The sequence below is a fragment of the Mustelus asterias genome, chromosome 15 (genome assembly GCF_964213995.1).
Source record: "Mustelus asterias chromosome 15, sMusAst1.hap1.1, whole genome shotgun sequence".
Classification (NCBI taxonomy): domain Eukaryota; kingdom Metazoa; phylum Chordata; class Chondrichthyes; order Carcharhiniformes; family Triakidae; genus Mustelus; species Mustelus asterias.
In genome coordinates this window covers 34,251,039-34,272,913 of record NC_135815.1, presented here as the reverse complement: position 1 = coordinate 34,272,913, position 21,875 = coordinate 34,251,039, and the positions used below count along the sequence as shown (strand labels likewise).

Here is a 21,875-nt window from a genome sequence, read left to right as displayed (position 1 = left end):
CCCTCAGGATAATCCTCTTATCCCAGGAAAGGAGAATCCTCTCACTCCAGGAATCAATCTAGTGAACCATTGTTGCACTACATCTGAGGCACATGTATCCTTCTTTAGGTACAGAGAGCAAAACTATACATACCATTTGCCTTCCTAATTCCTTGCTGGACCTGGAAGTTGCCTTTGGCCTGAATTTTTGATCCTTAACTGGGAGCACAGAGTTGGCCAATTCCTAGCTCCACAAACCAGACTGGGAAAAAGTGCACTGAAATTTCAGATTTCATTCCATGGCGGGGTATTGGATCGGGAGGCAGAGTGGTGTGAAATGGGAGCAGTGGCAGTGGAAACAGTGCCCAGAAACAGTGTGGAGGCAGCACAGGTTCTGCCAGGTGCCAGGCGCAGAGGCAGGCGGTGTAGAAAGGCCCATCTCAGTGCTCCACACTTTATTCCAGCTGTGGAACAAAGAATGAGACCAAAAAGAGCCTCCCCAGCACTCAACCCCTCATACTCCCTCTCCCCCACACACTCCCCAAGCATCATCCATGCCAATCTGTGTCACATCAAGCCCTCCACTCACCTCCATGACACTTCACATCCTCTATGCCAGTGTATGCATCTCCACCCACCATCCCCATGGCTCTTCACAGCCCCAATGCCAAGTTCGTATCAACTCATGCCAACACATTCCTCCCATCCACCACCCTTTGCCCTTACAACCGCCATGCCAACTGACCCAGTTTCCACCATGGGCAGATATCAAAACCCATGATGAAATTAAATAAAGTTCTTAAATGCTTATTAAATAATTCACTTTTTAAAAAAAAATTGATAAAAACCTATTCACTACATTTAACTTCCTTCAAATAGTTTAATCTATTATAACAACAAACATTTCTATTCATAGACCCATTTCAAGAACATTACAAGCACTTGGAGCTGTCAATCAAACTGTAAACTGACAGGCACCCACTGTGATAATGGTAGGTTGTGAAATCAGTCATGGAGCACTATTCCTTTTATGCTAACCCTCAGTATCAACAGAGGGCAGAATCTTACCAAAAAATGGCAAAAATGTCAGGATCTAACTGAAAACTGGCATGTTCCTCTCCAAAGAAACAGGCAGGTTTTCTCTCCAGATTTCATGGCACATTGTCAAAACAGAAGTGTTTCACGCTGTCATTTTGCGGGGTGGGGTGTAAACACACCGGTAAAGATGGCTGCACTGAGATTGAGATCAGACTGAGAAATGACTTCCCTCCCACCCAACCACAGAGATCTCAGGGGCTCTCCTCCCCCCGCCACCCCCGCCCTCCACCTCGATCATCACTGGCATCTCTCTTACCATCTCCCCCACCTCCCCCCCCCTTCCCCGCTGCCACCACCCCCACCCCCCCGCAATCAAAGCCAGTATCTCCCACTTCTTCCCCCCCCACTGGAAGCCGGCATCAACCTCTCTCCCCACCAGTACACACACATGCCGGCGAGCGGTGGGGAAAACTGCGGAATGTGACTGCGCCAGAGTGAATCTTGTTTGCTGATTCCCTCCAGAATTTCAGCCTGCTTCGCTGTTTTCTCTGATGGTGATGGTGGAGGAGGGTTGAAAATTGCCCCCAGGATATAATAAAAGCACTGATTTTTTTTTTAAACTGCAGTTTTTTTCCCCAAACATTTAAAGGGCAGGAAATCCCTTGACAGCTTGACAGATCTCTTTGACAGTTCCATCTGACAGTTCCAAAGATTTTATCCATTTTTTACACTTATTCACATCTACTTTTAACAATCCAAAAGGGCATCTTACTTCTCCCAAAGGGCAACTGATCTCTCCCAAAGGTGTCCCAAAGCTATATCCAAAAATGTACCCTACCTCTCCAGTGAATTCAGTCAGCTATAGCTATATTCCTAACAAGTCTAAAATGCACACATCATGTTTTGGAGATTCCCCTGGCCAAAATCAGATCTGACTAATGCAACTGCACTTTAACATGCGCAGTTGCCTCTGTGAGCCACGGATGTGCAACTTAGAGCCCACCCCCATTCCTCGGCCTTGCTGGGTAGAGGGATATGACTTCTGGATTCATGCCTCTGTTATCATTTTCACTAAGACGGAGGCCGGAATTCACCCAAAAAAATTCTAAGACGAATTCACGTGAAAACTGGAATAATTCATGCTGGTTTTTCAGTGGAAGTTCAGAGAAGAATCTCCCACGCTCTGTGCATTGCTGAGTGAATATCATTATAATTCAGGGGGCGGGGCCTATTTCCTCTGGCGAGGCCAGCAACAGGGCCACTGCTGAGATTGGTGCATGTGCACTGGCCCCGCACTGCCAGCCTCCTCAATCGCTGGCCAGCTCCACGATCCCCGCAATACTGGCCCTGCACCATCCCACGGCCTGATCGCTGGTCTCCCAATCACTCCTGCCCCCACCCCCCAGTTTGCCTCAATCTCCAGCCACCCCCCCCCCCCCCAGACAGTTACCCTGCCCCCCGAACCCCCAGCAGGCTGACCATCCCCAACCTGCCCCGATCACTGGCCTCCCTCCTTCCCCCACCGATCCTGTCAGCAGAGTGCCCTGGAGAGAAACTTAAATGTTGGCATTCATTTGAAAAATCCTTTTTTCTATTTTTCTTACCAAAGTGAATAATCTCACTCTTTGCCACTTATAATGCACCTGCCTTTTTATTGTCTACTTAGTCAACTTGTCTATCTTCTCTTGCAGACCATTCAGGGAAATTTTAACATGGGGAGCAGATGGGGATGGGTTTGGAAGCTGGCTTTCACCCACCAACTTCCAGCTTTTGCTCAGGTGGGACGGGGCACACAGCCAATTTGCTCTGAAAAGTGTCCAATTTAGCCTGCTTTTCAGCTTTAACTGTGGTTTCCCAGGCCTGGCCTACATGTGACTCCACATCCATAGCAAAGTGGTTGATTATTAAATCCCTTCTGAAGTGGCCTAACAAACCCACTCAGGGCAATTATGTATGTGCAACAAATGCTGCATTCCAAGAAAGAATAAAGAAGACATTGAGAGATCCCTCCCCAGTGCTCCAAAATCCCAGGATATCTTCCCCAGTGATCTCAAATCCTAAGACTTGCTCTGGTGTTCCTAAAGCTTTTCTCTCCAGTGTCCCCTGATCCTCGGATCAACTCCCAACTCTGACATGACCCTACACCTTGGCATTGGCTCTTGATCTCAGTGTCCCACTCATATAACCCGTGACTCCAGGAGATTGATTATGACACAGAGAAGTTGTGCATCTGTCAGGTGACATCTGCAGTGCAGAATGCAATCCTTTGTTTTCATATTATGCTTTTATGCTCCTGTGTTTATGGTACGAGTTCTTTTAGGTTTGTTGAGTCATTAGATCAGAGAAGGCAGCTGCTGCCTAGACTTAATGTTGCAGTGGAAAATATTGAGGAGAATTTTCCTAGTCTTTTGGAAGCAGGTTTGGAGGGAAAGGGCCCAGAAAATCTCAGAAGAAATACGTTGGGCTGGTTTGCCAATGTGTTGCTGCCTATGGCTGCTTTCCTCATGGGTGGCTGGGACCAGTCATTGATTCCGTGGTGGGAGGCCATTTAATGTTGTTGAAGGTGAAATTATCAGCAATTTTCACACCAGAAGTCAATTTGTAAGGTTGACTTAAGGCCCCCCACTATGTTAGCACCCTGCCAACTCAGAGAAGGAATCTGCACAGCGGGAGTTTGGCATTGCTAAAGACCTCCAGGATATTTAATGTTTACAGGCAGAAAATAGCAAGGCTAATGTGTTGCCGTGTCAGGCTTGCCATTCAGTGAGGATTTCCCAGAGACTGATTCCTCGATAGTGCTGGGATTGATGTGGTGACAGTTTCTCCTCTGTTAATGATAGCAGTTACACGGCATCCCTGCCGTTCCCACTGCTAGCCCCTCTCAGCAGTGCTCTCACTTGTGACCCAGTCAGGGCTGCCAGCCGCTTTTCCATTGGGCCACGTTTCACCTCCAGAACCCACTTGCCGTCCTTAATTGGATGGTGAATGGGGAGGCAGCTAATTGACAGGTCGACTCCGATAAAATTAACCCAGGAGGTGCACTGCAGCAGCGAGCAGAAAATGCTCTCTAGATTTCTAGTCCAGTAACATAATGACCACCCGATGATAATTTATAAATGCTAGCGATGCATAGCTGTTTTCACGTTGAATAGAAAAAGATAACTGTGAGACTGTAGCAGAAAATAATTGCTTGATACCTTATCACATCTTTCAGAAGTGCTTCCAAGTGCTTTACGTGAAGAACACAGTCAGTTATATTGAGGGTAGAACAAGATTCTGATTGGTTTCAAGGTGTTGTGAAGTTGTCAACATAATTAAATGAGTAAAGATTCCCCAGCACATTGCTACTTTGACTATTATCAAGCTGCTGGGACCAGTGTTTAACTAATTCTTGGCCTTTGGCCAAGAGTTCTACATGGAATTTTTCAATAGTGTTATGATCTGTTCTACATACAGAACATGTGTTTTTTCATACATTAGTACAATGCATAGCTTATGTCATTTATTGCAGGTTTGATTCCAGTTTCAAACTTCGCTACACAAAGCCATTCACCGAGTTTGAGTACGAGTTAACAAATTATTATAATGTTAGTGAGAATATGATGAGTAACATATTTCCATTGTTCAGCTGTCCCTGTTAAGGAAATACTGTACAGTGTACTGTATGGGAAAAGATGCTTCTTTCTTACAATGAATTTGATTGACATATAGCATGCACAAGATCAAAGTTTTACTCATAGCATCATGAAATCTGATTGTTTATCTCCTACTCAAATGTAAACTTATTTAACACATTATGGTCATCTGTTCAGTTTTTAAATGTTTGAGTATGTCTGCTTAACGTATTTGTGTGAAGTTCATTGTGTGGTCTTTTAATTGGAGTATTCACATGTATAAAGTAAACAGGTTAATGATAAAATGTAGAAGACACTGTTTCATTTGATCATTTTAACACTTGACACAATCTTAGGCAAAATATCTGTTGCAGAATGTCAATCTAGCAAGTAAATGAACTTAAAATTTCTCATAAAGCAAAAATGTCACAGCTCTGTAGCTCATTTGTTTTTGTTTTATTTGCCCAGGGAAAGGAGATGTCTTTGGAGATGTTTTCTGGAAGGAAAATACCCTCGCTCAATCATGCGTTAATGTCAGAGCTCTGACATATTGTGACCTTCATGTTATCAAAAGAGATGCCTTGCAGAAAGTACTCGAATTCTATACAGCCTTTGCAAACTCATTTTCAAGAAACCTTATTCTAACGTATAATCTTAGAAAAAGGGTAAGTCTTCCTTTTTTTATGAACAAACTTTTTTTTCTCAATAAAGATTTGATTGTGTTCTCTTAAATAACAGTTACAGTACGTATACCTAGAAATTATGGCATCTTTCTTTCCCATCTTCATAAACACCTTTGAGTGGGTTGATATGTCCTTCATCTTTATGGTTCAACAGCTTTTGATGCACACATTATTGGGGTCCAATTGTATTTCATCCATGATTTCAGATTTCCTGTGATATTAATATATGCTGCAAAGTATATAGGGATATAATTCAATTGTGAATCCTGTGATAAGTGTTTAGTTTTATCGTTTTGCTCTGGATAAGATGAATTGAAAAAAAACAAATGTATTTCAGTGGTGCAGTGCATCGTTATACAGTGAATTACATTGTAAATTGATAATTTAATTTTGATCTGGTATCCAGTTTGTTCATCAAGAAAGGATTAAGAGGGCACATAACTCGCTGGTTTTAAGCATGTTTGCATAATGCAATATAATTACAGATGCAACTTACATTTGCTTTTATTGAATTTACCTGTTTTGTGATGAAACTTGTAAATGTTCAAAATCTGAAAGAACAACAGAAATGCTGGATATGTGTAGGTGAACATTAATACCTGACAAAAGACAGGCTTTAATATTTCAAAGAGCAAGTCTTCCTCAGACCTGTAGACATAGCACTGATCATGTACAACTGATTAAGGGTCTCTACCTGAAACATTAAATAATCTGTTCAGAATTTGATATGATATAAGAAGTGAGCAGGAGGATGGATTAGATTAGGTGGCTCATATGAAGAAACATACAGAAAGAGTTGATCTATTTCTGTTCCTTAAATAACAGAATATCAATTATTCTTTCAGTAGCCCTGTTGTTAATTGCCACTCTTTTAACATAGAACAGTACAGCACAGAACAGGCCCTTCGGCCCACGATGTGGTGCCGAGCTTTCTCTGAAACCAAGGTCAAGCTATCCCATTCCCTATCATCCTGGTGTGCTCCATGTGCCTATCCAATAACCGCTTAAATGTTCCTAAAGTGTCTGACTCCACTATCACTGCAGGCAGTCCATTCCACACCCCAACCACTCTCTGAGTAAAGAACCTCCCTCCGACATCCTTCCTATATCTCCCACCATGAACCCTATAGTTATGCCCCCTTGTAATAGCTCCATCCACCCGAGGAAATAGTCTTTGAATGTTCACTCTATCTATCCCCTTCATCATTTTATAAACCTCTATTAAGTCTCCCCTCAACCTCCTCCGCTCCAGGGAGAACAGCCCTAGCTCCCTCAGGTTTTGTTTTGTTCTGGTTTTGTTACCCGTTTGGAAGATTATTTACATACATTGGGGTAGAAAATCCAGTTAAGACACTATGTACAAACCCTTACTCCAGCCATACTACTTTCCTGTAAGTGCTATGTTTGCACAGGCAGCAGCTCATTTCAAATAAATAATATAGGGAATACCGGAATTTCATTTGAGCACATTAAGCCAATTGGATTTTGTACCTTACAGGATAAACAGCTACAAATTGCATAGAAAAATACATCGTTAATTTACTGTTTCATAAGTTCAGTGTAAAAGCAGAAGAGCCTAAAAATATTCTGAAGTGTCGTATAGCAATACTGATTGTAAATCCTTCCAAGGTCGGCCATCCCTATTGTAGGACCCTCTACATCACTGAAACCCAAGCATGAAATTGTGAATGTTGTAAATTTTCAGCTATTGTCATAAACATTATTTAATAACAGCCATGAAATCTCAAGCTGATGTCTGATATTTTCTCAACTAAAATATTCTTATTTTGCATGGAGATTTTTAGTTAGTGTTCGATCTGTTTCATCTTGACAATACCGAGATCAGGTGTTGGCTTATTTCATGCATTTGGTTGCAAGAGCAGAATAATCATTATACCATCAATACTGCATATTATTAGACAAAGACCTTCAGTTCACTATCTTAAAAATGCTAGAACTGACATATATGTTAATACAAAATTAAAATTGATTGAAGTAAATCACATTATTATTGGTTGTGACATTGGATGTGTTATACAAAGGTAGATCCAGCTTTCCAGAAGGTGATCAACATTTGAAGTACAAACATATGAATTTACATTTAGCCTTTTGCTTTTGAGGATGACCACAGAAAATGATGTTGATTGAGAATGTTTATTCAGCATTTACTAGAATCAGTGACAATTTCTAAGAATGAATGCACAGGACATGTTTCTGAAAACTGAACCAATTGGGAATCTTGGGACCTCAGGCCAGCACAAACTGCACTAAAGAAAGAATCAAGTGACAATGGATGTTTAAGCTAAACTTCCATTCCTATCAACAATTCAGTTCACACTAAGATGGCTGGCAGGTCAAAGAAATTTCTCTCTACCCAGATGACTGCCTTTCCTTCCCCTTATTGTTGCTTAGAAACATTAGATTTAACATCATTTTTTCTCTTCTGCTGATTCCTACCTTTTAATTTCAAGGTGGGATCAAATGAGAATAAAATGGGCTTTTATTGACCAAATCAAATTAGAATCAAAGCACGTCCTTTACAGATTGGAATGGTAAATCAGGGGTGCATCAAAATCTAAAGAGAGCTGTTTAATCACTAAATTGAGCAGACCATGCACGATAACAGAAGACCAGCTCATTTAAATATCAATGTGGTCGGAGAGATCTTGACAGATCAAGTAAACGGAAAAGAAACTGTGGCAAATGAATTTCATTTCATGAATTCAGACAAGTGTGAGATTTGGACCTCTTTGGCCTTAAAAGGGATAGAACGTGCTACTTCATGGCAGCTGGCCTTTGAGCCCCAAACTGGCCACCCCCAAAATGGTTCAGGGGCAAGATGGTGCCAGCAAACCAACAGACTGGTCAAAGAAATTACAAAATTTAGGGCCCTATTTTACCATTTTAATTCTCAGTGCTGGGCGGACTTGAAACTGGGAGTGTTTCAGATCTGACTTTTAGACCCGTTCTGAAGCGTCCCCATATACACTCTGCCTGAAAAAATATCAGCGATTCCGAATCACGCTGCACAAGCCTGTGGGTGGGGCTTAATGCGCCCGAAACCTTGCAGCTCCGATTGGCGCCTCCAAATGCGCATGCGCAGAAAAACAAACTGATAGAATGCAGCTCCTGTCACATCCCTACCGAGCTGGATAATGCCTCCCCTAGGTCCCCAGAGACACTACCCCACCCCACAACATTACTGACCCCTTATCCCCCCCCCATCCCCCGCCACCCAGACTGATTGTGGGCTCCTCCCCTCCCACCGATCTCAGGCAGAGTGGCAGCGGACCCCCTCCCCTTCCCCTCCACAGGTCTCAGGCAGAGTGGCAGGGGACCCACCTTCCACCCACACCCGTCCCGCTCCCTCCACTCCCCCTATGATCTCAAGCAGAGAGCAGTCGGACGCTAGGCACCTACCTCCTCACTAACTGGAGCACCCGAATCGGACTTATATGGAGCATATCTGTTTTGCGTCGATTCTGGATCGGCAAACGTGGTGGCAAAGGGGGAAATGCTGGTAAAGTTGGGCATGTAGCCCATTAAGTCAATTTAAATGCATGCCTGTTTCAGGCGCGGTCCCGATCGCAGTCATTTTCGGGCCTTGATAAAGGGGGAATGGGCGTGGATCGCGCTACTCGCCTCATGCACAACTTTACTAAGTTTTTGCGCCCGAAAATGGGCACAACATAATGGTAAAATCGGGCCCCTAGAGTTGTATTCCCTGGAATTTAGAAGGTCATGAACGAATCTTTCAACATCTTTAGGGGAACCGATAGGGTCGATGAAAACTATTATTGCGAGTTGGGGAGAAAATAGACCCAGTCTTTTAGAAATGAAATTAAAGAAACACTTTTACACATTAGAGTCATAGAGGTTTACAGCATGGAAACAGGCCCTTCGGGCCAGCTTGTCCATGCCGCCCTTTTTTTTTAAACCCCAAAGCTAGTCCCAATTGCCCGCATTTGGCTCATATCCCTCTATACCCATCTTACACATAGAACCATAGAAACTTACAGCTCAGAAACAGGCCTTTTGGCCCTTCTTGTCTGTGCCGAACCATTTTATGCCTAGTCCCACTGACCTGCACTTGGACCATATCCCTCCACACCCCTCTCATCCATGAACCCGTCCAAGTTTTTCTTAAATGTTAAAAGTGACCCCGCATTTACCACTTTATCCGGCAGCTCATTCCACACTCCCACCACTCTCTGCGTGAATATAATTGTAATTGTCTTAATGCTTTTTAAAAGACAAAATTGTACCCACCTCTACTACTACCTCTGGCAGTTTGTTCCAGACACTCACTACCCTCTGTGAAAAAATTGCCCCTCTGGATCCTTTTGTATCTCTCCCCTCTCACCTTAAGCCTATTTTGGCAGGTCGAATAGGATGAAAGAATATAATATTAAGGGTAAGACGCTTGGCAGTGTGGAAGATCAGAAGGATCTTGGGGTCCGGGTTCATAGGACGCTCAAAGCAGCGTCGCAGGTAGAGGCTGTGGTTAAGAAGGCGTATGGAATACTGGCCTTCATCAATAGAGGAATTGAGTTTGGAAATCGGGAGATAATGCTGCAGCTGTATAGGACCCTGGTCAGACCCCACCTGGAGTACTGTGCCCAGTTCTGGCCGCCTCATTACAGAAAGGATGTGGAAGCCATAGAAAGGGTGCAGAGGAGATTTACAAGGATGTTGCTTGGATTAGGTGGCATGCCTTATGAGGATAGGTTGAGAGAGCTAGGTCTTTTCTCCTTGGAGAGGCGAAGGATGAGAGGTGACCTGATAGAGGTGTATAAGATATTGAGGGGTATTGATAGAGTGGATTCTCAGAGGCTTTTACCCAGGGCTGAAATGGTTGCCACAAGAGGTCACAGGTTTAGCGTGCTGGGGAGTAGGTACAGAGGAGATGTTAGGGGTAAGTTTTTCACTCAGAGGGTGGTGGGTGCGTGGAATCAGCTGCCGGTAGTGGTGATGGAGGCGGATTCTTTTTAAGAGACTTTTGGATAAGTTCATGGAAGTTAGTAAGATAGAGGGTTATAGGTAAGCCTAGTAGGTAGGGACATGTTCGGCGCAACTTGTGGGCCAAAGGGCCTGTTTGTGCTGTAGATGTTCTATGTTCTATGCCCTCTAGTTTTAGACTCCCCTACCTTTGGGAAAAGATATTGACTATCTAGCTCAGTGGTTCCCAAAGGGTGCGGCGCGCCACACTGGTGCGGCGAGAGAGGATGGCAAGTGTGGCGGAAGATTCAAGGACAATCAAAGAAACATTTAAACGTGGTTTAAACAAGCATTGTTTTATACTTTCTGGATGTCCCATGATATTATAAAGTAGTTGTGTTCTATGTTATGGATCAAGCACTGCTAGGAGTTGTTTTTTTTTTGTTTTTGAATGTATTTCTTATCAATAAAAAATTCGGTGTGGCGCGAGCAAATTTTTATTCCGAAAGTGCGTCCCAGAGAAAAAAGGTTTGGGAACCACTGATCTAGCTGATCTATGCCCCTCATTATTTTATAGACCTCTATAATATCACCCCTCAGCCTTCTATGCTCCAGAGAAAACAGTCCTAGTTTATCCAGCCTCTCCTTATAACTCAAACCATCAAGTCCCGGTGGCATCCTAGTAAATCTTTTCTGCACTCTTTCTAGTTTAATAATATTCTTTCCATAATAGGGTGACCAGCACTGTACACAGTATTCCAAGTGTGGCCTTACCAATGTCTTGTAGAAACTTCAACAAGACGTCCCAACAATGTTCTGACCAATGAAACTAAGCATGCTGAATGCCTTCTTCATCACTCTGTCCACCTGTGACTCCACTTTCAATGAGCTATGAACATGTACCCCTAGATCTCTTTGTTCTGTAACTCTCCCCAACGCCCGACCATTAACTGAGTAAGTTCTGTCCTGGTTCAATCTACCAAAATGCATCACCTCGCATTTATCTAAATTAAACTCCATCTGTCATTCGTCAGCCCACTGGCCCAATTGATCAAAATCCCATTGCAATCCGAGATAACCTTCTTCACTGTCCACTATGCCACCAATCTTGGTGTCATCTGCAAACTTACTAACCATGCCTCCTAAATTCTCATCCAAATCATTAACATAAATGACAAATAACAGTGGACCCAGCACTGATCCCTGAGGTACACCGCTGGTCACAGGCTCCAGTTTGAAAAACAACCCTCTACAACCAACTTCTGGCTTCTGTCATCAAGTCAATTTTGCATCCATTTAGCTACCTCACCCTGGATCCCGTGAGATTTAACCTTATGCAATAACCTACCATGCGGTACCTTGTCAAAGGCCTTGCTAAAGTCCATGTAGACAACATCAACTGCACTGCCTTCATCTACCTTCTTGGTTATCCCTTCAAAAAACTCAATCAAATTCGTGAGACATGATTTTCCACTCACAAAGCCATGCTCACTGTCTCTAATCATCCTTGCATCTCTAAACCCCTGTAGATCCTGTCTCTCAAAATCCCTTCCAACAACTTACCCAACACAGATGTGAGGCTCATTGGCCTGTAGTTCCCAGGCTTTTCCCTGCAGCCTTTTTTAAATAAAGGCACATTTGCCACCCTCCAATTTTCAGGCACCTCACCCACGACTATTGATGATTCAGATATCTCGGCTAGGGGACCCGCAATTTCCTCCCTAGCCTCCCACAATGCCCTGGGCTACACTTCATCAGGTCCCGGGGATTTATCTATCTTGGCGCGCTTTAAGACTTCCAGCACTTCCTTCTCTGTAATATGTACACTCTTCAAGACATCACTATTTATTTCCCCAAGTTCCCTAACATCCATGTTTTTCTCAACAGTAAATATTGATGAGAAATATTCATTTAGGATCTCACCCATCTCTTGTGGATCCACACATAGATGACCTTGTTGATCCTTAACAGGCCCTATTCTCTCTCACGTTACTCTTTTGGCCTTTATGTATTTGTAGAAGCTCTTTGGATTCTCTTTTGCCTTATCTGCCAAAACAATCTCGTGTCCCCTTTTTGCCCTCCTGATTTCTCTCTTAACTTTACCCCTACACTCGCCCTGTCCTCTTCAAGGGATTCACTTGATCCCAGCTGCCTATGCATGTAATGTGCCTCCTCCTCCTTCTTGACCAGGCCTCAATATCCCGAGTCATCCAGGGTTCCCTACTTCTACCAGCCTTGCCCTTCACTCTAAGAGGAATGTACTTACCCTGAACCCTGGTTAACACACTTTTGAAAGTTTGATAAAGTTTGATAGCAGTTTGGAACTCTCTTATGCGAAAGGCAATTACTGCAAGATTGATTGTTAATTTTAAGTCTGAGATTGATAAGTTCTTGTTAGCCAAATATTGTCAAATATATGGTCCAGAAGTGGTTGTATGGCAGAGCAGGTATGACCTCTTTGAATATTGGAATTAAAGGATAAATAGCTTCCTCCTGTTCCTATCTTCCTATGTTGCTATAACATACTCATTATCATATGTAGGAACATGAGACATTGGGGTCAGTAGCTTTCAAATAGCTGCTGCTCTCCCTTATATTGGTGTTGCAATGGAGAAATGATACTATTATATTCCACCCAATGTAATGGAGGAAAAGAACCAAGGAATAGAAATCAAGCTTTCTCACACCACACAGTCAGTGTAAGTTAAATTTGGGGTCATTGATTCTAACCTTGTTCTGATAATTCTTATGGTGTGAGACAGATTAAGGTTTGGTGTAAAATACTGTTTTCCTAGGTTTTGATATAAGGCTTTGGTCAATAAGACAAAATCAAATTTTGTTCATGGGTGTAGCGGGAACTTTCTCTTTACTCCACTTACAGGCCGGTATTTGGGGGTCTGCCGATAGCTGCGAGTGTCTCTCTCTTACAGGCCTTGAAATTTCAAAGGCCGGGGAATGCTGCACTGGGGCAACTCCGCAGGAGAGAGCGCTGAACCAGTTTATACCTGACCGGTAACCTGATACTTATATCACACAGCCATCCCAAAACCGCCACCAAGGCCTGAGTGATTCTCTCCCTTGTCGGTGGGACAACGGCCACCCTGCACCCACTCCACTCGAGTAGGTCTCCAAGAGAGAGAACAGAGAGACTCTGTCCTTTTTATCTCCTGACCAGCAGTCTCCCTTGAGTGAGCGGGTTCGAATCGCTCAGATCACCCTCGGTTCTAGACTCCGGATTTATGGTAAGGGATATTGAAACTGTGACCTCGTCAGAGTGCGCTGATGAGAGAACAGGAGGCAAGACGGACTCCAAACGAGTTTCAGAACTTACAGTGATTTATTTAACAATAAAATCAACCTCTCCAATCCCCCACCACACATGAATAAAACTTATACTTTAAACTATCATTATGGGAGAAATGCTAATGGGTACAATGTAAAATCTTACTTTACACAGTTCAAAACAAGATTACTGAACTTTAAAATTACAATACACCACCCCTCCCCTTGCCTCAACCTCTATCCTATCCTCGGGAGCTTCACAAGGTTGGCTGGGATACTCACAATTCTAAAAGGGGTTCCTTTGTGGTGGGCTCAAATGCCTTAGTGCAGGGTCGAAACTGGGCTGCTGTTGGTCTTCATCTCTGGACATCAGCTTGCGATTCTGGAAGAGAGCTCGGTCTTGCTTATCTGCCTCTCAGCTTGCAATTCTGGAAGAAGAGCTCGGTCCTGCTTGTCTGTCTCTGATCTTAACTTTAGCCCAATTTAACAACCAACTTCCCTGCCCCCGTAGGTGATTTTCAAGGACAATGGGCTTCCGATCACCGACAGTCTCGGTTTTAATTGAGTCAAGTCCAAACACAAAAGGCTGGAACTGCCTTGACCCCCGTGGGTCGTGATTTTAATGTCTTCTCAATGCTCCTCCGGAGCTTCCTGAACGGTATCCCATTAGTGGGATGGGTCTTCTTGTCTTCTGTGGATGGGCTGATTTCTGTGGCCATTGACTCCCTGCTGGTCTGTTTACTGTCCGTCTGCTGGCCTCCATCTCCCTTTGTCCTTCTGATGATTAGATCACTGGTGTGTCTGCCTTTCTGACCACTTGCATATTCAGGGGGCTCACACCTTTTTCTTAGCACAGTCCACAGGCAGGTTATGTTTGTCCTGCCGAGCCTTCTGGGAGGTTTTTATCAGCCAGCAGCCAGAGTTGGCCACTTTTAAACTGTCAGGTTTCTCCTGAGTCCTTTTAAAATATGGAGGATTGCCCTGAAATTTACATGGGCAGATGCACAACTCTTTGTTATACTTTGCCTATTCCTGTTTCTGAATTGCAACTGGTTTAGTTTTAGAGTTTGCCATAATAATCCTGCTGATTAGACAATTGGTTAGTCAGGGTTGTCTTGTACCACTGTTTTTTAAGTTTATTTATTCGTGTCATAAGTAGGCATACATTAACACTGCAATGAAGTTACTGTGAAAGTCCCCTTGTCGCCACACTCCGGTGCCTGTTCAGGTACACTGAGGGACAATTTAGCATGGCCAATGCACCTAACCTGCACATCTTTCAGATGTTGCTTGTGTTTTTCCGGTCTCTTCATGGGAAGATAGTTTGCGGGTCAAAGTTATGTAAGATTTAGCAGACAACAATCATTGACAGATACTGTAATATTCTTTGATTGGCCTAATATTTGAACTTTTATTTAAGATGCTGCTGGTCTGCAGAAAGCTGATGGGATACAATTTTTTTAAAATTTCAGGAATTTAGGATGAGATTCTACATTTTTCTGTCTAAATGAGGTAGCACGTGGTTCTGGTGGCTGGCCAGAGAGACATGAACTTTTGCCCCAACGCCATGCTTGGAGGCTCATTAATTAAGCACAAGCCAGTATCTCTCCAAATCACCCTGCAGTCAGAAGTGGTTCCATTCACCACCCCCCGGTCAGCTAGTGGGTTTGAAGGTCAGGGCACCGTATGTAATCTTCAGTCCAGCACGCTCATATCTCTTTCTCCAGTCCACTTCTCTTCACGAGACCTTGCAGGATGTGCAGAATCGAGAGGCAAAAGGCGAGCAACTTAATGAATAAGTCTGCAACCTGATTTAACCACTATGCCCGAAAACAGAAATACAGTGAATGATTGCTTGCAGTAATTGATATTAACTGATAATATTTAAATCCCTATTTAAATATTATTAGTGAGTTGGACGTAATCATCTGGGCTTACTTGCCTTAACAGCCTCGCCAGTGGAGGTCATGACTAGCGAGGATTACATATAGTCCCCCACCAACGAGGAGCAGACGTGATGGCCTTGCCATTGGGACTGGAGGCCATGGAGGCCTCCGGGTGGTCATATTCAGAGAGGAAGTGTCCCTTAGGCAGTGCCAGCCTGGCACTCTGACAGTGCCCCACCGTGCACCGGGAAGTGCCATGGGGCAGGGTCTAAGGGGAGGTTCCAGTAGCTATGGTGAGGGGCAGGGCCTGAAGTGGGAGCTACAATTGCAATTGGGAGATTGCTGGGGTGGCGATCGGCCAGGGGGATGGTGGTGAACAACGGTGACAATTAGACAGTGGGGGATGAGCGGGGCCTGCAATTGGGGGATGGGGGGAGTGATATCCAGGGGAGTGGGATGGTGACAATATCCCAGTGCACTATGTACTCCGATACATAGTGCAGTGGGAGATCATGGCGCATGTGCAATAGTGCCCTCCAACAGTCAGCAGCCAGCTTCCCGGTGTGAATAGTTTCTATCCACTCCCTCTATTGGCGAGAATCTTTTTGCCTCTTTTTTTTCTAAGTGTGATAAGATTTGATTTTTTTCGTCACCAAGAAAATGGGCACGATTCTCTCCTGTTTCCACGCTTGTTCGGCACTGCTGTGTTTTTCCAGCATTTTCGGTTTTTCTATCAGATTCCAGCATCCGCAGTATTTTGGGTTTATCCCCAAAATTGTAACCTTTTAAGAACAAAGACCTGATATGAATCACAAAAACCCACATGCATTACTTGTTCTGTGTGGATGTCTGGAGCACTGTTCACATACTCTGAATGTCTTACGGGGATTAGCTGTCTGCATTTTTCTGCAGGCAGTTGATGTGCCAAGGGCATTGTAGATGCCACATAGGCTGGTTAGATTATTGCATACAGTACTCAAAGGAGCTGAACAGGCCTCCTGCTTCTGCACCCCATTATATTCGGAGACATTCCCTGATATGTGGCAGCGCTATGGGTGTCACCACCATATTATCAACTCCTTTATGAAATCTCTTATTGAATATTATCCAACAGTTTATCAAAAGCCATTATTGTATCTGTATGCAATTGTTGGAGAGAGAATCACTGGATCATTTGTGAAAATGATTAGCTATATTTGTTATTTACAGTGATTCGGTTATGCTGCTGTAATACATGTATTTAATTTTAATGTTTACAGTGTGTTAAAAATTCACACATTGCACAAAAGACAACTATACTTGTGGTGGTGAAGCCAATGTTGCATTCACCTGGAAATAATTGCCAATATGGAAGGTGTCCAGGAAAATAATTCCCGAATTGTACTACAATCTAATGTACATTGTCAATGGCTCTTAATACAGAAATTGTGAAAAGTGTTCTATGTTTAACATAGAAACATAGAAAATAGGAGCAGGAGGAGGTCATTCAGCCCTTCGAGCCTGCTTTGACATTCATTAGAATCATGGCTGATCATTTAACTCAGAAACCTGTTCCCACTTTCCCCCCTTCAGTCCCAAGACTGTATCTAACTCCTTCTTGAAAATATACAATATTTTGGCCTCAACTGGCTTCTGTGGTAGATAATTCTACAAGCTCACCACTCTCTGGGTGACAAGAATTATCCTCATCTTGATCCTAAAGTCCCCTGCCATTCTAGTTCTTCCTGCATCTACCCTGTCTAGTCCTGTTAGAATTTTATAGGTTTTATGAGGTCTCTCCCTCATTCTTCTAAACTCCAGCGAATATAATCCTAACTGACTAATCTCTCCTCATACGCCTATCCTTCCATCCCACGAATCAGTCTGGTAAACCTTTGCTGCATTCCCTCCATAGCATGAACATCCTTCTTCAGATAAGGAGACCAAAACTGCACACAATATTCCAGGTGTGGTCTCACAGCAAGGTTTAATTCCAGCAAGACATCCCTGCTCCTGTACTCGTCCTCTCGCTGTGCAGGCCTACATACCATTTGCCTTCTTCGCCGCTTGCTGCACCTGTGTGCTTACTTTCAGCGATTGGTGTACAAGGACACCCAGATCCCGTTGCACATTCCTGTCTCTCAATCTATATTCATTCAGATAATAATGTACCTTCCTGTTTTTGCTACAAAAGTGGATAACTTCACATATATCCACATTATGCTTCATCTGCCATGCATTTGTGCACTCATTCAACCTGTCCAAATCACACTGAAGCATCTCTGCATTGTCCTCGCAGCTCATCCTCCTAGCTAGGTTTGTGTCATCTGCAATTTAGTTCCCCCACCTAAACCATTAATATACATTGTGAATAGCTGGGCTCCTAGCACTGACCCTTAAATGTTAACTATAGAGAAGTGTTACAGTAAAATATATTTATATTTAAACCTTCTCTCCTTGTTACAAGTTCAGTTATTCCTTGCTCAGTTTAAAAAAAGAAATAACATCATCTCTGCAAGCAACAAATACCAAGGGATGCATTTAGTTGCCATCTAATAAAATGTGAACAGTGGATGCAATCCTAGAACTGTGAGACTGTGATTGCATTTACTACTGATGTGGTTCCTACTCAATAAATCTTTCTTCTCTCCTGCAGTGCAGTGGTGTGGATTATTGAATCTTTAACAATGGCAGTTTTCATTTGAACAAGAGCCTGTACTGACAAAAGAATTGCAGTTTTTTCCCCTCTCTGTTTTTCAGAGATACTCTCTACCCATTGACATCCTTAGCCCCAGTTTAAACATATTCACTTCAATATCCCCCCCACTCCCCCATCATCCAAATCACAAAGATAGTCTCCCTTCTTGGTGATACTTTCACTGCCAGTTCTGGCTGTAACTCTGAGCTGTTGATACTGCTTTGGTCTGGGGGCTGTGAGGAGATTTTTGGTCTCACAATAAATCAACACAATTGGCAGTGGGAATATCGTTAAGGGGCTAAGCAGCAACAGTTTTCTAACCATCTCTTCAGGCAACCAATCACCCATTGTTTTGGGAAACCAAAAAGACTGCCGAGATTTGAACAAAGCATATACTCTGTACCCTGTTTATGCTGCAGAGACTTACTGTATAATATCAGGAATTTCTCTTCACCCTACGTTCCAGTTTCTAATGGCTTGTCTCTGGTGAATCTTCATAGCAAAGCAATTGTTTCCCACCAGATTAAGTTTCTGTGATTTTTTTTTTTAAAGCCACAATTTCCAAATTTACTTTTTCTATTTCCATCAGTTGTGAAGCTTTGTTTATATATTACTGATGATATGTTACCAGCGAGGGATTGAGCAGGGCCCAAGTGAAAGCTCTGAGTCATTGTATAGACTCATCATGCTCGCCCACTGGTCTCAACATTGATCAGTCTTCTTGTTCCAAGTCTGATACCAACTGGCTTCTCTCCCCCACTCAGTTCTGCTGCGACAGTCATCGGAAAGGACAGAAACTGTATCTGTGTGTGCCTGCCCACAGCACTGCACCCATTCAGCATAGTAATAGAAGAGATCATGGTGACAATTTGAGCTAATTAGCCACCCTCCTAATGACTAAGTTGAGCTTTCTCCTGTGCCCAATTTACGCCTCATTGCATAACTCTATTTTATTTTAATCAGTATAAAGTGATAGTTCTTAAAGGGTAAGGGAAGTCCAGCGAGAATACTTTTTATTTAGACTACTCTTTTAATGGCTATGTTGAAAAATAATTTAAAAACATGATTCACAGCGACGATAATGTGGGTGTTATGCAGTCCAACCAATGAAAGTGCTATTGAGGTACTCCACACAACTGTGTACAAATGAAAGAGCTGGTCTTGTTGATGGCATGAGATCTACTCATTAAAGGACTGCTGGCTGCCTGCCGCACTCACCTGATGATATGTTACCAGCGAGGGATTGAGCAGGGCCCAAGTGAAAGCTCTGAGTCATTGTATAGACTCATCATGCTCGCCCACTGGTCTCAACATTGATCAGTCTTCTTGTTCCAAGTCTGATACCAACTGGCTTCTCTCCCCCACTCAGTTCTGCTGCACTCACCTGAAGAAGGGGCTTGGAGCTCCGAAAGCTTGTGTGGCTTTTGCTACCAAATAAACCTGTTGGACTTTAACCTGGTGTTGTTAAACTTCTTACTGTGTTTACCCCAGTCCAACGCCGGCATCTCCACATCATGCCTGCCGCATACCAGCTGCTCTTTTAGCATAGAGAAGGTGAACCCTGGGCATAGGGCAAGAGATTGCAGATAGTGCACAAGGCAACAGTGGTGCCAGGGCAAACAGCCTGAATCTTTTTAATTTAAAGGAACTACGCGGCTGAAGCGCCGCTCAGCCATTCCAGTGGCATGATGGAGTGGGCATTCATTTAAATGGAGATCTCTCATTCTGAGCATACATCTTATGTATTGGCTGCATGTTCCCTTTGATTTCACTGCCCACACTGGGACAATGCTGAGAGCAGAGGTACATTCTAGGCTTAGGCTGTCACACCTGATTTTCGGTGGAGTTGGATGTTTTTCAGTGCTCAGCCCGTAAGTTTCAAACTGCGACCTGTTGTTTTCCTTTCCTTTAAAACTGCTCTGGGCTCTCCAAACAAAATGTTATCATGTAGAACATAAACACTTTGCACCCGTAGAAAGCTCAGAGGAAAAAGGGTGACGACACATAATACTTGAGGGCTGGATTTTCACTACCGAGGTGGGTAGCTCTGTTCAGTTGGAGGGGCCAGGGATGGCGGGTTTGGGGGTGGATGTTGCGAGTGTGGGACAGAGTTGGGCCTAACGCCCTCGAAAGCAGATTGGAGACATCCACACGGATGACTGAGTGCTAAGACCAGCTGGCCAACCTCCGTTCTCTGGGATTTTGTCTCAGTTGTTTTGCTAAATTTTAGGCACTCAGGCTCTCATGCATAGCAGTCCATCACCACCCCACCCATGCCCCATGCCACACCCCAGTGGTTCCTCATACCCTCCATGCTAATCCATGCCCACATCCTTCCTAAAGTGTGGTGCCCAGAACTGGAAGGAATACCTCCGCGGAGGCTGAACTAATGTCCTATCTAATTTCAACATAACCTCCTTGCTCTTGTATTCTTTGCCCCTGTCATTAAAGCCTAGGATACTATGTGCTTAACCTATCCTGCCTGTCTTCAATGATCTATGCACATATACCCCAGGTCCCACTGCTCTTGCACCTCCTTTAGAATTGTGTCCTTTATTTTGTATTGGCTTTCCTTGTTCTTCCTACTCAAATGAATCACTTCATATTTTCTGAGTTGAACTTCATCTTTTAGCTGTCTGTCCGTTCCACCAACTTGTTTATGTCCCTTTGAAGTTCTACACTATCCTCCCCACAGTTCACAGTACTTCCAAGTTTTGTATCATCTGCAAATTTTGAAATTGTGCTCTATACACCAAAGTGTATAGATTATTAATATATCAGCAAAAGCAAGAGTCCCAACACTGACTCCTAGGGATCTCCATTACACACTTTCCTCCAGCCCAAACAACATTCATCAACCATTAGTCTTTGTTTCCTGTCACTTAGCCAATTCCATGTCCATGTTGCTATTGTCCCATTTATTCCGTGAGCTATCAGTTTGCTCACAGGCCTGTTGTGTGTATCAAACTTCTTTTGGATGTCCATGTACATCACATAAACTGCATTGCTCGCTCTTACTCTTCAAAACATCCAACAAGTTAGTTAAGCACAATTTTTCCTTAATAAATCCATACTGCCTTTATTTAATTATCCCATATATGTCCGCAAGACTATGAATTTTGTCCCAAATCATTGTTTCTCGAGGTTTTCTCACACCGAAGTTAAACTGACTAGTCTGTAATTGTTGGGTTTACCTTTACATCTTGTTTTTGAACAAGAATGTAACATTCTCTGGTCTTCTGGTACCACCACCTGAGTGAAAAATTATGGCCATTGCCTCCGCAATTTCCACTCTCATTTCCGTCAGTATCTTTGGATATATCTCATCAGTTCCTGGTGCCTTATCCTTGCCCAAGCGCAGACAGCCCAAGCAATTCCCCCTCCTTATCAAGTTTAAACTCTCCAAGTATCTGAATAACCCACTCTTACACCATGGTCTGTGTAGCATCAAATTCTTTGGTAAAGACAAGTGCAAAGTATTCATGGGATCCTCCAGCTACATCCTCTGCCTCCATGAGAAAATTCCCTTTTTGATCCCTAATCAGCCTACTCTTTCTTGTACCACCCTTTTACTAGTTAAATGCTTATAGAAAACTTTGGAATTCCATTTTATGTCAAATATGAATAGCATTACAGGATTCTTTACGTTTACTGAGAGAGCATGTGGAGCCTTGTTTGACTGAAAGACAGCACTGCTGACAGTATTGTACTGAAGCCACAGCCTGGATTATATGCTTACAACCTGACTAAGACGTGACAGTGCCACCATTGAGCTACT

General features: G+C 43.4%; 1 protein-coding gene across 1 annotated transcript in view; it reads left to right on the top strand.

Annotated features, from left to right (window-relative positions):
* The window catches only part of kcnh1a (potassium voltage-gated channel, subfamily H (eag-related), member 1a), a 257,744-nt gene that overhangs the window by 144,263 nt on the left and 91,606 nt on the right, over window positions 1-21,875 (top strand). The window contains exon 10 of the mRNA XM_078230547.1: window positions 5,100-5,296. Coding sequence (XP_078086673.1) covers window positions 5,100-5,296 — 197 coding nt within the window. The remainder of the gene's footprint in view (window positions 1-5,099; window positions 5,297-21,875) is intronic.